The following is a 16719-nucleotide window of genomic DNA, read 5'->3' on the forward strand; positions in this document are numbered from 1 at the left end:
ATGGAGGAATATCTCAGAACATGGTTATTGATTGGTAAAGTATGAATGTGGGCAAAGATTAGCAGGCGTTCATCCTGATATTCCATGATTACTCGTTCTTATGTAGAGAGGAGTAAGTCACGTGTGGAAATGACAGGAGATCCTAGTTTATAAGGTTAACTTGGACAGAACGGATCAACCTCGGGTGACAGTTGTTGAGGGTATCCCAATTACTACATCACTCGGGTGCACGAACATCATAGTTACACAGGATTCATACAGTCCGGACAGTCAGAGTCATGTGGTCATTATTTGCATGCATGGATGTATGAATCATGATGTGGTCGTTGTTGGTTTTGTTATGAATGTTGTATGTTATGATTAAGTAAATTAAATTACATAAGCTTACCATGTTTATTATTTTTGTTTGTGTGGTACGTCCTGTCGTTATCCTGTTGCAATGATTATCTGTGTAGATGTGAGCAGAAGGAGAAGAGATGTTGGAAGAAGTATTGGAAGACGCGAAAGAAGTGTAAAACTGAGAGACAGAACCAATGTGTTAACTTGATATTTTTCTAAGATATAAGGGAGGAACGATTCTGAATATTTTAAAAATATTAAAATTAATAAGAATTCAAAATAATAAATTACTAAACCGAGAATAATAAAATGAGAAAAGAAAATGGAAAAACAAGAGAGAAGAACATGGCATGTATTTATAAAGGGAGGTGGAGGAGGGTTGCCATGGTGCCAAGTTTTCATGACTTACCAAAGAGACACATAACCTTCAAAACCAAATTTCGTGACCTTTGCGACTATAGCTGAGAAGGTTTATTCCTGTAGAATAGGACTCCTTGCAACAAGTTCACTCTAACTTGTTGCAATAACCCGTCAATAAATTTGAAAGAGAAGCTGTATATTTTACAATATATTTATAAGAGCTTTTATGACAACTTCACGTATTATAAAAGATAAAATACAACAAAAAGTGAAAGAAAAACTTGGGTTTCGTATGAAATCCAATACATCATAATTATATGATTCTAGAATAAGAAACTTGTTCCCAGGAAGACACATGTTCTTAGCTGCGACATTCTTAGCCACGACAGAAATTCTGTCTTGCAAAGACATTTGAATTTCAGAAACAATGTTTTAATTATTTAGATTTTGATTGTTGATGTCAGCAAAATATTGTTGTAAATACCAACAAAACACGAAGAAAACTTAATTCCTGATGCGTATAGATGAATTCCATGGGAGTCTACAACAAGTTCGACTAACAAATTTGCAAGAGAAATTATATATTTTATAATATATTTATAACAAAGTTTTTATAAAAAGAGAAAAAGTAAAAGAACTTCAAAGTCAGTCCAGTCCCGAAGGAGCTGCGTGCCTGGATTGCTGGAGTCCGTTGATTGTGCTTAGGGGGAATGGTGTAGTTGTGACTTTCTTATTGTAGAATCAAGAATCCAACGGTGAGAAGGGTTCTACTATACTTAATTTAATCTACTTCAGCGGATAGAAAACAAAAATAGAAAATGAAAAATTAATTCATTCACAGATAAACAAGCACTTTATTTGTATTTACCTTTTTCGAATAAAAAACATTTGTGATTTATGATGAAAGTTACACATAATTTATTATATCTTAAATATACTCAATTATATTTTTATTTTGCATAAGATCTAATATATATATATATATATATATATATATATATATATATATATATATATATATATATATAACATTTATAACTTTTTTATTAATTATTAATATTTAGTTAATGTGTGCTTTTACTTTTCGTAAAAATATTTAATTAATTTAGTATTCATTAACTCAAATCTAATCTTACATGACACAAAGTCTAATCAACTAAACATTGTATGCTATTCAGATTTAACTTTTAGAAAAATAAATTAATATTTATTAATTCTTGTATAGATTTCTCCTTGCTAAAACTTATACTTTTGTTTTTCAATTTTACTTTTTAAATCAAAATAATTATCTTACTAATTTTATCATTTAAATGATAATTTCTTTCCCTTTTACCTGTTTTTTAGTTTTGATTATCTTTTAAATTTAACTATTTTTTAATTAAAAAATTACTTACAAAATAAATAAAAGTTATTTACAATAAAATTATAAAAATTATTTATATTTAATCTTATACTGTTAGAACCATTTAAAACGCACCCAAAATCCCTTGAACGGACGTCAGGTGTCAAGCGAAGAGGATCCGAAAATGAGATAGTGGAAGGCAGGTGTTGGCAGATGAGCGGACGCTCGTTTTGACGTCGGAAGGAAAACTTGATTTTCCGAAATTCACGTCACACTCTCTGCATGCACCCTTCTTCCCCAGATTCTGAAAAATCTCATTTCCTCCTCCTTCTCTCTAAAAGCTCTTCCTTCTCTCTACGAAATCTCACCCTTTCTCTTCTCCGATCTCCGTTCAGACACCGTAGAAGCACTTCCAGCGTCAAGAGCTTCCAGATAAACCGTTCGATTTGTGAAGCTGGGCTGGTAAGTCCTTCTCTTCACTCTGTCGTTCGTTTTCTTAGACATGCAAACCCAGTTCTGGTTTCATGTGTTGATCACCATTCTCAAAATGAGTGGTTCTGATAGTGTTGGGTTGTCACTTGGTGTAGTTGGAAAATTGTCGAGCGTTGAGGGTAGAACTGGTAGTGGTGAACTGTATTCTGCCTCTAAGAACGTTCGGTCACGCTCAGAGGTAAGGGAAGCTTATTAATTTAATTTGTATGTTACTTGTATTGCATGAACGTTCGTTGAATTGACTGAATTAATATGAAATATGATGGTTGCTATGTTTGGATTCTATGAAGTATGAAAATTGACTATGATATGAATGTATGAAATTATAAAGATATATGTTGAGAAATGAGTTGAATATAAATAATTCTAGTATGAAATTTCCCCTATGAAAGTGTACGTTCGTCACTGAACGGTCCTTGACCGTTCGGTTTTTCTAGTGAACTTGGTTGGAATTGGATTCTTTCATTTGGGAAGAATCCTAATTGAGGACGAGCGTCTTCGTTTCGAAATACTGTGCATGAGCGTTCGACCAAGCATAGTTGTTTCTTGGTATTCGGTTATAAACTTAAGTGTATATATATATATATATATATATTTGTATATTTTCGTTTATTCTTAAACACTACTCCAAATGGTATCAAGCCTTCTAATATAAGTTTAGTAGTGCTCGGTCTTACACCAAGCGCTCGTACTGAGTAGTGTTCGGTCCTACACCAAGCGCTCGTATTGAGTAGTGTTCGGTCTTACACCAGGCGCTCATTCTCTTTTATTTTATAATCTATCTTGATGAAAATAGCGTTCGTCCAACTTCAATAGAGTTTTCTCTCTACCGTGCTCGGTCATTGACTGACATTCGGTTTTCTTGATTTCTAAATTCAAATAAGCTAAGTATTTATAAGCGTACGGTTTCATCATATGAATTCTTCTAAGTATTATTCTTTGAAGTGTCAGTATTCATTGGTTTCGGCCTAGAGTCTTAGCACTTGGAATGGCCTTTGACGTGTTCGGTTTGAGCTCTCAAGAGTCAATTCATTTAATTGGCTCACTTTGTAAGTAATATTCGTTCTAGTCGTCCTTGTGATATATGATTGTACTCGGTTTCTTTCTCAACCCGATAGTAACCCTCTCGGTCTTAATCTGTTCTGGAACTGGAGACCTCTCTCTCTCGCTCCAAGTGTTCGTTCTCGTTCTGAGTTAGGATTGAACGTTCGGTATTTGGTGTCCTTAATAATCTTTGTACGAAGGTGAAATTGAGATGATTAATAATGAAAGATGAAGAGAATATGATATGTATGAAATGTTTTGGATTATGGACGAGCGTTCCGGGGAGGAATGACTCATGAATGTATATTGGAATTGGTAAAGTATGAATGTGGGCATGCTAAGCTGACGGTTCATCCTGATGTTTCGTGATTACTCGTCCTTACGTAGAGGAGGGTAAGTCATGTGTGGGAACGGTAGGAGGTCCTAGTCCTTATGGTTAATTTGGATAGATAGGACTAACCTCGGGTGGCAGCTGTTGAGGGTATCCTAGTTACTACATCACCCGGGTGCACGAACGTCGTAGCTACACAGATCTCATACAGTCCGGACAGTCAGTCTAGTATTAGGTTTTGCATGAACGAATGATGAATTATCTTGTTTGATTGATTGTGTGAAATATATGTTTATACATGAATTAAATTACATAAGCTTACCCTGTGTTTCCTGTCTTGTCTGTTTTGTACGTTCGGTTGTCCTTCTGTTGCAATGATCATCCATGTGGATGTGAGCAGAAGGAGACGAGCTGCTAGAAGAGGCGCTGGAGGAAGATAACTTAGTAGAGGTAGAAGTTAAGACCGAACAGTAGTACCGTTCGGTCAGTAGTATAGTCTGATAGTAAGGTGATCGCTCGATCACCTTTTCCCTTTTCTTTTTGCAGGACTGTACAGTATTTTGTAAACCGTTCGGTCAGAATTGCACCCTGTACAACTTTAAATTTCTTATCCTTCTTTGTAAGGTCGTTCGGCCACAACCGTACGTTCTCTTTTAATGTAAGACTGATCTGTAATATTATTTAATGTGATTATTCTATGATATAGTTTTAGACTTTATTTTTGGGATGTTACATATACTAATGAACATTTTATCATAAAAATCAAATAAAAATTTAGTGATTTTTTTTAACATTATTATAATATTCACAATTTTATTTTATTTAATATTAAAAAATAAATTACATAATTGTATACATAAAAGTTATAATATAATTTGCTATTATATCTTAATAAATATAAATATATTATCAATAAATACACTCATAAAATACCCTTCAAAAGTAGATTCTTTTATATATGTGATGTGAGCAATCAGAAATAACATCATAACATATAATAAAACAGCATGAAACACAAACCATAACTAGTCATGGCAACATACTCCACTCATAAATAATATCACAACCAATCCATTCATAAATCAGTGTCGTTTCCTTACACTTTATCATCCCAACCTGTTACGCAATCAGAGTCGTCCTCCATCGCAACTTCAGACCTATCTCCCCGACTTCTCAAGGAAGCCTTTTGGGCGAGACATCCACTTCCTTGCTCAAAAAGAAGTGACACTCGAATCTCGTCTCTACAAGAGACCCAATTAAAGCTGTCAAAATGGGTCACAACCCGCGAGCCAACCCGGCCCACCACGGGTTTGAGCCGGGTTGGGTTAGAAAAAATTGTATTTTTTTTATGCGGGTCAGATTTCAACTCGGCTCGTTTAAACCCGGCTCATGCGGGTTGAACCCGTGGTGGGCCGGGTTGGCCCACCAACCCACCTACCTAATTTTATTTTATTAAAAATTAATTTTAATTTTATAAAAAAATATTTATTGTTTTGTTTTTGCTTGAAAAAATTATTTAAGTTTCTTATTTTCAAAATTAATTAAACACCCATGTTAGAAGTGAAATTTGGGAGTGAAATTTGTTTAAATTTGTATTATAGAAAGTTTGTAATTTTTTTTATTTAAAAAAAATTGTAATTAAGTGAGCTAGTAAGCCAACCCGTTTACCCACCAACCCGTGATGGGTCGAGCCGGATTCGAATTTTTCTGGCTCACTAATAAATGAGTCGGGTTGGGTTGGCTCACTAAGTGACCAACCTGTAGTGGACCGGGTCGGATCGGGCCGGGTAACCCGTTTTGACAGCTCTAGACCCAATCTATTTCTCGTATCGCAATACAAAGACATCCACTTCCTTGCTCAAAAAGAAGTGACACTCGAATCTCGTCTCTACATGAGACCCGGTCTATTTCTCGTATCGCAATACAAAAAATCTCACATCCGATGACAATTACAAAACTTATTTTTATATCACAATCTCACACTCATTCTCAATAACAACATTAATCAATTCAAAACAGTTAATTTTAAAACACCAAACTAAGCACTATTTTCAATTAACGAAGCCGATCTATTTCTTGAAATAATTAATTACAAGTAAGCCCCACATAGGTCCACCAAATCGACCCAAGCATCCATGCATATGCTCTTAAACGTAACAAGCCCGCACCTGCTTTACACTAAAAATCATCCTTAAAAAATAAAACCTGATTCCATCCCCAATTTAATTTTAATACTAATAAGCATATAATAAAACATATCAACAGAGTCATCTTTCTAAACCACACGCATAATATACAATGAAAATAAAGTGATAGAAACCTCTAACACAAAATATAGTGAACTTCCTTCTCTATCATTATAACCATGGTCCCCATAAATTCTCTCATCGACTTTCTTTAAATTCCAAAATCAAAATCAAAAGCGAAACTTCCTGTACCAATGAAAAAAATAAGCCAAACTTTCTCTCTTCTATTTCTCCACTCCAACGTTGGACCCGCGCCCTTCATTCAATATTGTATGATTCTTCCTTTCTCATACTTCATTCTATTGTGTCGTATAAGTAGAAGTCGATTGTCCTGTAGTTTAATTCACAGAAGTATTCCTGCTTCCAATGCTTCTTTTCAGTTCTTTAGCCAAGTCCATTTTTCATACTAACACGTTTTCATGCATTGCAATTCGAAACTCGAGAATCTTTTCATTCACCACTGCCACCAATGGTTTTCCTTCTACTTCATCTATCTCCACAAATCCTTTCACCATCATTAAATCACACAAGCATATACTCTTCCACTACCTCAATAATCGAACTTTAGACCAAGCTCGTGCCTTTTTCGATCAAATCCCTTCCCCCCATGTTTCCCTCTACACCATAATGCTCCATGCTTACGCTAGCAACCACAGACTCCACGAAGCTATCCACCTCTTTCGTCAAATTCCCTTCAAGGACGTCGTTTCCTGGAACTCCATGATTAAGGGGTGTCTACATTGCGGCGATATTGTCACCGCCAGGAAGTTGTTCGACGAAATGCCGCACCGAACCGTTGTGTCGTGGACCACCCTCGTCGATGGGTTACTGCGCTTGGGAGTTGTCGAGGAGGCTGAAGCCTTGTTTTGGGCAATGGACCCTATGGACAGGGATGTGGCTGCGTGGAATGCAATGATTCATGGGTATTGTGGTAATGGTAGAGTTGATGATGCTTTGCGATTGTTCCGCCAAATGCCTTCTAAGGATGTGATTTCTTGGAGTTCTATCATTAATGGGCTTGATCACAATGGGGAGAGTGAACAAGCATTGGTTGTTTTTCGCGACATGGTGGCTTCTGGTGTGTGTCCATCTTCTGTTGGCTTGGTTTGTGGGCTGTCTGCTGCTGCTAAGATACTGGCTTTTCACGTGGGGATTCAAATTCATTGCTCTGCGCTCAAGCTGGGTGACTGGCGTTTTGATGAATTTGTTTCTGCTTCACTGGTTACGTTTTATAGTTGTTGCAAACAGATGGAATCTGCGTGCTGGGTTTTTTGTGAGGCACTTTGTAAGAATGTGGTGGTTTGGACAGCTCTATTGACGGGGTATGGTTTCAATGATAAGCATCTAGAGGCGTTGGAGGTGTTCAGAGAAATGATGAGAATTGGTGTGATTCCCAATGAGTCTTCCTTCACCAGTGCTTTGAATTCTTGTTGTGGATTGGAGGATCTAGAGAGGGGTAAAGTGATCCATGCTGAGGTGGTTAAGATGGGTTTGGAAAGTGGTGGATATGTGGGAGGTTCTCTTGTTGTTATGTACAGTAAATGTGGTTATGTCAGTGATGCAGTTTCTGTGTTTAAGGGGATTAATGAGAAGAGTGTTGTCTCGTGGAACACGGTCATTGTTGGTTGTGCACAGCATGGATGTGGCATGTGGGTTCTAGCATTCTTTAATCAAATGCTGCGTCAAAGAGTTGATCCAGATGGAATCACATTAACCGGTTTGCTTTCAGCCTGTAGTCGCTCTGGTATGTTACAGAAAGCAAGGTGCATCTTCAGATACTTTGGCCAGGAAAGGTCAGTTACACTTACGATTGAACACTATGCAAGCATGGTGGATGTGCTTGGCCGGTGTGGAGAGCTTGAGGAAGCAGAAGCACTGGTGATGAGCATGCCAATGAAAGCAAATTTAATGGTATGGCTGGCTTTACTGAGTGCATGCAGGAAGCACTCCAATTTAGATGTAGCCGAAAGAGCTGCAAATCGGATATTTGAAATGGAACCTGATTGTAGTGCTGCGTATGTATTGCTATCAAACTTGTATGCTTCTTCGAGCAGATGGGCTGAAGTAGCTTTGATACGTAAAAAAATGAAGCATAATGGAATTGTGAAACAACCAGGATCCAGTTGGCTAACCTTAAAAGGACAAAAGCACAAATTCCTCTCTGCAGATAGATCACATCCTCTTACAGGGAAAATTTATCAAAAGCTAGAGTGGTTAGGAGTGAAGTTAAAAGAATTAGGTTATGTTCCAGATGAACAATTCGCTTTGCATGATGTAGAAACTGAGCAAAAAGAAGAAATGCTGTCTTATCATAGTGAAAGGCTTGCGATTGCATTTGCGCTGCTTAGCACTGTGGAAGGCAGTACAATAACAGTGATGAAAAATCTACGTGTATGTGGGGATTGTCATTCTGCAATAAAGCTTATGAGCCACATTGTTGACCGTGAGATTGTAGTACGAGATTCTAGCCGCTTTCATCATTTTAAGAATGGCATATGTTCCTGTGGAGATTATTGGTAGGACATTGTTCGTGAAAAAGAGTCTAATTTATTACCCACACGGCATCACACTTCTTAAAAACCGGGGAAGAAAAAAACTATGAATGTGAGTAACTATTTGTTTGCTCTGCACCACACATCCTTAGTAAAGATAACGAAGGGGGAAGAGAAAATGTGAGCAAATGAAATGAGTATCCTAGTTGAAGTCCACACAATCAATAAGGAAAAATAAAGGACAAAAAAATTTGTCCTATGAGCTTTAATTGAAAATATTGATATAATTGTTTTAATTGAAAAAGAAGACTTCAACTAAATCTTTGAGAACAATAAATGATACTGAATTCACTCTACTTATAAAAGAAAACATCCTTGTCCCTTTAAGTTATGCCTTTTAGGAGCATGTGCCAGGAAGGACCTTGAACAACACCCAACCTTGCAAGTTTGTGAAAGTTAACTTTAGAACAAAGTTGACATTGATTTCATCCGTTCGAGGTCTTTTCGTGGGAAGTGTCCACCTTTTCCCTTTATGCGATATCGATCACTATAGAGGGTGTTGTTCATATGAGCTGCACATGACTTTTGTAAGAATCTCTATAATCGCTTTTCTCTTGGAAAGTGCACACTGTGATGGTGCTATTTAGTGATCAGTAACTTAAATCTTTGCATATATTTTATGGTAGCGTTACATAGGGTGCTATAGTATTTTTTTCTAAGTTATTTTGAAATTTTCATGGCTTTTCTACAATGGCAAATAGTTTTCATTTCCTCTTTCTGTGTATCTTCCTTTTTCACCTCCATGGCTGGTCTAACTGAAAATATCCCAATATGAAACAACTTCCTGGACCTTCCCACCAAAATGAACAAGATCAACATCTACAATTTTGGTCATTTTTGGTGCCATATGATTCTACCCTTGAATAAAAAACTTATGCATAAAAGAAAACAGATAATTAGCGTGACAAAGATGCTTGGATGTTGAGATTCCTTACCTGAAATCTCAGATTTTCATGGCCTTTTTCTTGATTTTGTCATCATAGAGTTCCACCTATTGCAACACTTTAAGTCAATAAAAATTACACAACTTATAGGATATATTATTGTTATAACTTAAAAGCAAGCCAATCTCTAATTTTTAGTATCTAAATAATACATAAGGAGAGCAAAACTCTTCAAATTTTGCAGATCATTCGCAATATGAGGATGGCGATTGTTTCATTTCTTTCAATAGTTTGCTTTGATTTTCACTATTAGGTGGCATGCATTTCATGTTGATTTAGGCTTAATTTTTCAATTTCTCTTTTTGAGACATTCTCATGCTTTTAATCTTCTTTTTGGTTACTTACATATGTAATGAGTTTAAATATAACGTTGAACGAGTTCATTTCTTCTCCACGAGAAATTAAGTCAAATTATATAAATAAAATAAATTTCGCTTTATAAAATTGAATTAAATTTAAAATCATTTAAATATGTGATTAAATATGTTTATTTTAAGATTTTTTATGTCAATATTTGTATAATAGAAGTTAAAATATGCGTTTGTTTTTAGTATTATTTCAAAAAAATCTTTTATTAATAAAAGTATTTATTTTTGGTATCATTTAAAAAAAATTATTAATAAAAGTATTTTATGTATATAAATTGATGTTGATATCTTATCTTATCAGTAAAACTTTATTTATATCCTACCACTTTTATCCTAGAAAAACGCAGATGTAACATACTTTCATGTTCTTTAGTAAAAAAAATTGTTTATCAGTTTCTTAATTCCTACATTAAGACTATAATTTATTGGTGAAAAGTATGAAATGAAATGATAATATATTATTCTGTTTGGATGGCAAAATAAGAACGAAGAATAATAATGAAAAGCAGTATAACTTGTTTTATCCTCTATTGTTTATTTTATATTTCCTTAAATTATTTTTTCATTTCTTTCTCCATCATTCCAACTAACTAATACAATCCAGAGTGAATTAATTAAAAATGATTGAGATTAAGCAAAATTAATATTTTTTAAACATGCAGTGACAGTTAATTAACTACAATAAGAAAACAATTGTCTGACGTTGGTGGATGCCAACAAATTTTGACATGAAATGATGAAAGAACATATCACAAACCTTCCTTATATCTCATTCTCTCTTGTGGATTTCAAATTCACCTCTTTCGATTCATTCATTCACAGCTATTTTTATTCTCTTCTTTTTTCTCTGTAATCTATCTTTGCACTCTCAATTATTAGTTTCTCTCTCTTCTTTTCATTTTCTTTACTTTCCCTCGTGTCACCTCAAGAACATAATTCGTTTAGTGCAAACGTTCTTATTAGTCTTTCAAAAAAAAATCTGAACACCCAGAAATCCGACATTTTTTCACCCTTTGACGACCATTTGCATTCGTTGTAACCGAGGATATATCAAGTTTAAGGTTGCTGATTTGTGGCTCTGGTTTCGGTACTTTTTTTATGAACATTATGTTTTTTTGGTTGAATTTTTGGGAGTTTCTTCACTTGAAAAATGAAAAAAATGAGGTAACAGGTTACCCCATTGTTGTCGTTTATTTATTATTTATTTGTTGCGAATGAATGATTTACGTAAATGCTTGCAAAAATCTAATTATAATGTAAGAAAGTTCAATATTTAACACTCAGAGGAGAGAACAATGGTGATGTCTGCATATAATACCAAAATTTGCTTCTTTTCTAATTCTTGCTTTTGATGCTTGATGTTTCTATCTTCTCCTCCTTTCTCCTGAAGATTAATCTGAGGGGTAATTCTGTTGATGACGTTAATTATTCAAAGACTGGTTTTTATTTAAAATTATTTTGGGGGGAATTAGGGAACTAAATATTACTGTGGAAGAAAGTCATGTTATAATAGGATTTCGTATGGCTTTTGTTTTGTGAGTCTATGACGAGATCTTTCTTTCTTTCTTTCAGGTTCTTTATTAGCTTGGCTGCTATTACAGGAGTTGCAGTTTGAACTATTGCTGGCTTTAAAGGTGGCAATGAGTGATAATCGGTCAGAACTTGGAAGGCCTGCCTCAAGTATGCAATGATTCTTAATTTTATGCTCTCGTGTGTTTAACTGTTTTATCTTTATTAAAATCCATATAAACTTAAGTTTATATGTATGATATAAGCATAAGAATAACAAACAGAAAAATGATACTTTGATCCATTTAACAACTATATTATAATAATAATAATATGAATGGATGATTGATGAGTTAGATGAAGTTGTAATCTGGTTGTATATTTAGCTAGGATTGTTGATTTAAAAAAAGTAAAAACAAAACTGGAAGGGGTACAAAGTTTTAAAATACAAATCATCTAAAGGCAGTTTGAATACCAAGGCTTATATGCCTGTTGTCTTTTTTCAAATCCTTGATGCAAAATAAGCCTTTAAACAATAGCCTTTTAGGTTGGGCAAAGAAGAAAAACGAACAGGCTTATATCTTGTAATAGATTGAACTCAAGCTTCTTTTATGTTTGAAACATGGCTTCTTCAAAGAGAAACACCATAAATATTTGATACCAATGAATCATGAACAAATCTGTATAGGAGAACAAAACAAACTCACTTATTCTTATTTCCATGTCTAATTGTGAAAGTAAAGTTATTTTCTTGAGAAGTTGAACGATTGGCAGGTCTCTTACAGGTAAAAGAAGGTTGAAGGATTTATTGCTTCAAAAAGATAATCGTTTTTGTGCTGATTGTAATGCTCCAGATCCTCAATGGGCGTAAGTATATTCACCTATGCACCTTTATTTTTTCTTTTAGTGGTTTATGGTCATGATCACTGATTATAATACTCAAAACTGGAGTCTGAATGTTGACTATTTTCTGGAAGGATTTATTAAGATCCTTGTGACTAAGTTATACGAAACTAACTACATGAATTTTGCTAAAATAGAAAAATGTGGGATGCGTATTACCTCCTAATTGTGAATCATTTTTCTAATTGCTTCCTCAGATCAGCGAATATTGGAGTTTTTATATGCTTAAAATGCTGCGGTGTGCACAGAAGTCTTGGTGCTCATGTATCAAAGGTAAACTGTTCCTGACCCACTTATTTAAGAAAGAAGGTTTTCGTTTCAATGTGCTACTGCTATGTGATGTATCTGTAATAATAACTATTCTTTCTGTTATATCTGTTATTAAATGAAGAGTAGTAGGAGTGGAACATATTTATCTTAATAGATAAATTATTACAGGGTACCTTTTCGCATGTCTTTTTATGAAATGTGAAGCTTCAATTTAGTGTTGCTTTTCTCCTCTACCAATGGACTATGCTGCTTAAGTTTCTCTTGGCCTTCGTTGTCATACATGCTTAGTTTTTTCACAATTTTCTGACATGATCTAAAATAATATGTGGAAAACTAGGTCTTTTTAATTCTGAATTTGTCCAAATTTATACATGATGCAAGTGAAATTTTATATCAAAGATAAGAGAACCAACCAACTTACAGGTACAGGTTCTATCTGTAATAATAAGAAGTGAGAAATGAATCTCTGTAACTCTTGACTAAGAAGTAAACTTCCTATTTTGATGACGTGCCTAAGCCACTGAGGCAAGGTGCATGAAGGTTTTTTTTTTTTTAATCATTATCATGCCTTGCTTGTCTTTCAATGAGTTGTGTCTATCTAGTTAATACTGTAAAGAACTAATTTATCTGGCCATGCATTAAAGCCTCTGAACATTTTGTTTTTACTTTCAGGTTTTGTCTGTGACATTGGATGAATGGTCAGATGAGGAAATAAATGGAATGATTGAAGTTGGAGGAAATTCTTCTGCTAATTCAATTTATGAGGCTTATATTTCACAAGGATCTGTAAAACCTGGACCAGATGCCAGTCATGAGCAGCGCAAAAATTTCATCCGGTTAGATAGTTTTTCATCTACACTTTAAACTATATATCTATTATTCTTAGCATCATTTTGCTAGTTTTATAAATTTATGATATTTATGATCACCACAAAGTGGGTAAATATTTTAGGCTACTTTAGATGATATTGATATGAACTTCTGTGCTCTCTCTTTCTCATGGTTTTTTTTTTTTTTTTACCATTTAGCTTTGCTGAATCATTTATTTTCAAGATACATTATTTTTTGCTACTATTTCTAGCCGCAGTTCATTGTCCTAGGTTGATACCAATATTGGGGTTGGGATATTGCTCATTATAGCATCATCAACGATACCAATATCTTTTTTATATTCAAAGTCTATGATACTAAAATTATGGATGCTCAAGTTAAGAGTGGCATTTTAACTGTTCAAATTTTTACTTCAGGTCGAAGTATGAACGTCAAGAATTTTTGAAACCTAGTTTGCGCATTAAGTCGGGAAGAATGAATCCCCCATCAAGTATTTCCAGAGGGATTATGGATGGGATTATGGATAATTTTCGAAGTATTAGCGGTTCGCGTGAGGTGATTATATTTCATATTTTATTTCCTTTGATTGGAGGAGTTCTGTTTGTTTGTTGACCATAGGTTGTGTTAGCATATCAATGTAAAAACTACATTTCCACTCAGATGAAAGCTTTCTAATTGGAGTGGTTTTCCTTGGATGTTTGACTGATATTTATGGTCATGACAGGAAGGAAAGGAAGGATTTATTGGAAATTTGAAGGTAAAAGTGATCAAAGGCACAGATTTAGCTATCAGAGATATGATGACCAGTGATCCATATGTTATCTTCACACTTGGCCAGCAGGTTGGTTGTTCTCAGTTCTCGTTGGCATGTATGCTTGAGAAACTTTTGTTCTTTATGTTTTATTTTTAATTTTAAATTGAAGATTGCTAGACATTGATAACTTTCTTTCTGAATTGGCTTTTTGGTGCTACATCTTCAGACTGTTCAGACAACTGTAATAAAGAGTAATTTGAATCCAGTCTGGAATGAAGAACTTATGCTGTCTGTTACTCGGCCATTTGGATTATTGAATTTGGTAAGGTTGAATTTCATCTTGTGTTTGTTAGAAAATGGAAACAAATTGTGTCTATTCTACATTTCTGCCATATGCATCCAAATCACTTGAGCTTCCTTCTTCCTAATTCCTCAACAATGGAGTTCAGATTCTCTACTGTATTTTTTTGGTGTTGTCCTCTAACGTGCTTCCAAATTACACTGATGTTGGTACTTTAAAAATCTTTGTAATATATTTTAAAACATCAAAATCAATGTTTAGCAGTGTATTTTGAAAGCACGGCACAGAAAAACCCAGTAGAAAATCAAAATTCTCAACAATGCATGACTCTTTTTTCATTGTAAAACCAAATCCATATGCTACCTCAACCAAACCCTACTCAATGGTTCCTTCTCTCTTACATCCTTTGTCTACAATGGAAATCAAATACTACTTTCCCCAACCATCCTCTAATGGGACTATAGATTGAAGTAAGTGGCCATCGGTTTGGGTTATCTTATTTGGATCTGAATGTGTGATGCTTCTAGCTGTCTTTGTGTGTTTCTGTGTTATGGTATGAAGATATAAAAACATGAGAAATTATCATAACCGGTGGTTACATTGCATTGCAGAAGGTATTTGATTATGACTTATTTTCATCTGATGATATAATGGGGGAAGCAGACATTGATCTTCATCCCCTGATTACATCTGCAATGGCCTATGGAGATCCTAGCATGTTTGATGATATGCAGATAGGAATATGGCTGAAATCTCAAGACAATGCGCTTATAGATGATAGCGAAGTCAAAATTGTTGGTGGTAAAGTTAAACAGGAGATATTAATCAAGCTCCAGAACGTTGAATCCGGAGAATTAGAGTTAGCACTTGAGTGGATGCCTTTAGAGTCTTGATCATTGGGTAAATTACTGTTAAGTAAACTTTCCCTTTTCTTACAAATATTTTTCTTTTCTAATTTTGAGCTGCATTTGGCCATGACAAATAAATAAACATTTTTTGTTCATTTCTCTAGTTTTTACAACTAAATTATTGAATTACACCTAATGAAGTTAGAATGGATTTTAGCTGCATGTCAGTTTCCATGTCTCTGTTTCAATACAAAAATGCATTCTTAAAAAGACCATGATATATTTGAGCTTAGATATATCTACTACTACCCTTTAAGTTTACAAGAATGATTACTATAAAATTTGTGTGAATAAAATATATTTGTTAATTTTTAACCCATGTTTCATTTTGAGCGAAATGTGAAAAGTATTCCCATTTTTTGCATAACCCGGTGTTGTTTAGTAACTTCCTGTTTTACAATAGTAGCCATTTATGATTTTTTTTTTAAATGATCAAGAAAACATTTGAATATCAATAATTTCAAGAAAATATATAAATATTTAACTAGACAACACTTTCATTTTATTAACGTTTTTTCTACTGTACTTGGTGCAATAATACTATAAAGTTAAATAGAAAAATGAATGATAAAAAAGGGTAATTACTTGACCAATAGTGTTGTTTGAACAACATCAATTGCCAGAATAACCTAATTTTCCAAGATTTTGTTGATTTGAAATTTGACTATCTCTATGAGTTAGTCAATATTAGATCTTAGATGCTCAAAAGGTTCAATCGTTGCATGATGCATATTGTGTCCATAAAAGAACAGTTTATCAGATTAATTAAAAAATCATCATTATATAACGTATAAGCATTTTTTTTTATCTTTTATATTAAAAAACATTTTTTTTTTGTCGAAAACTTAAAGAAAGTGACTATTTCTTCAAATTTTGAGGACACAATTTAAGTTGATCATTCATTTTACATATTTTTTTACCAATTGATGTTTTATGTACATTTCCTCTTCATTACAGGAAACGCTAATCTAGAACTGAACGAAGCATTCTTGGATTTGGATGGAAAGGATACGATATTTGAATTCCTGATCAATAACAGTACGGCGCGTCAGAAAGAGGAAGAAGAAAGAAGAAAAAAGAAGAAATTTTGGGACGGCAATCATATGTTCCTGTTAGCACGAATATTCCTTATAAGGTCATGTTTGTACACACATTTTATAATTATTATTTTGTACTTTTTTAATCTTAATAATATTTATAAAAGTAATTTGTTTGATTATATATG

At 34.0% G+C, this 16719-nt stretch overlaps 2 protein-coding genes across 2 annotated transcripts; both read left to right on the forward strand.

Annotated features, from left to right (window-relative positions):
* The first annotated feature begins 6141 nt into the window (after nucleotides 1–6141).
* On the forward strand, nucleotides 6142–8707 carry LOC108335752 (pentatricopeptide repeat-containing protein At5g46460, mitochondrial). Its single transcript, XM_017571890.2, has one exon. It carries the CDS (start codon nucleotides 6521–6523, stop codon nucleotides 8672–8674), a length of 2154 nt encoding a protein of 717 aa, XP_017427379.1. The 5' UTR covers nucleotides 6142–6520; the 3' UTR covers nucleotides 8675–8707.
* Nucleotides 8708–11590: 2883 nt separating this feature from the next.
* On the forward strand, nucleotides 11591–16633 carry LOC108338539 (ADP-ribosylation factor GTPase-activating protein AGD12). The gene is made up of 9 exons (XM_017575488.2): nucleotides 11591–11698; nucleotides 12313–12394; nucleotides 12628–12703; nucleotides 13373–13536; nucleotides 13948–14086; nucleotides 14256–14372; nucleotides 14512–14607; nucleotides 15198–15496; nucleotides 16452–16633. The coding sequence occupies exons 1-8, from the start codon at nucleotides 11659–11661 to the stop codon at nucleotides 15477–15479; spliced, it is 996 nt and encodes a 331-aa protein (XP_017430977.1). The 5' UTR covers nucleotides 11591–11658; the 3' UTR covers nucleotides 15480–15496; nucleotides 16452–16633.
* Nucleotides 16634–16719: the final 86 nt, after the last annotated feature.

The sequence above is a fragment of the Vigna angularis genome, chromosome 1 (assembly GCF_016808095.1).
Source record: "Vigna angularis cultivar LongXiaoDou No.4 chromosome 1, ASM1680809v1, whole genome shotgun sequence".
Classification (NCBI taxonomy): Eukaryota; Viridiplantae; Streptophyta; class Magnoliopsida; order Fabales; family Fabaceae; genus Vigna; species Vigna angularis.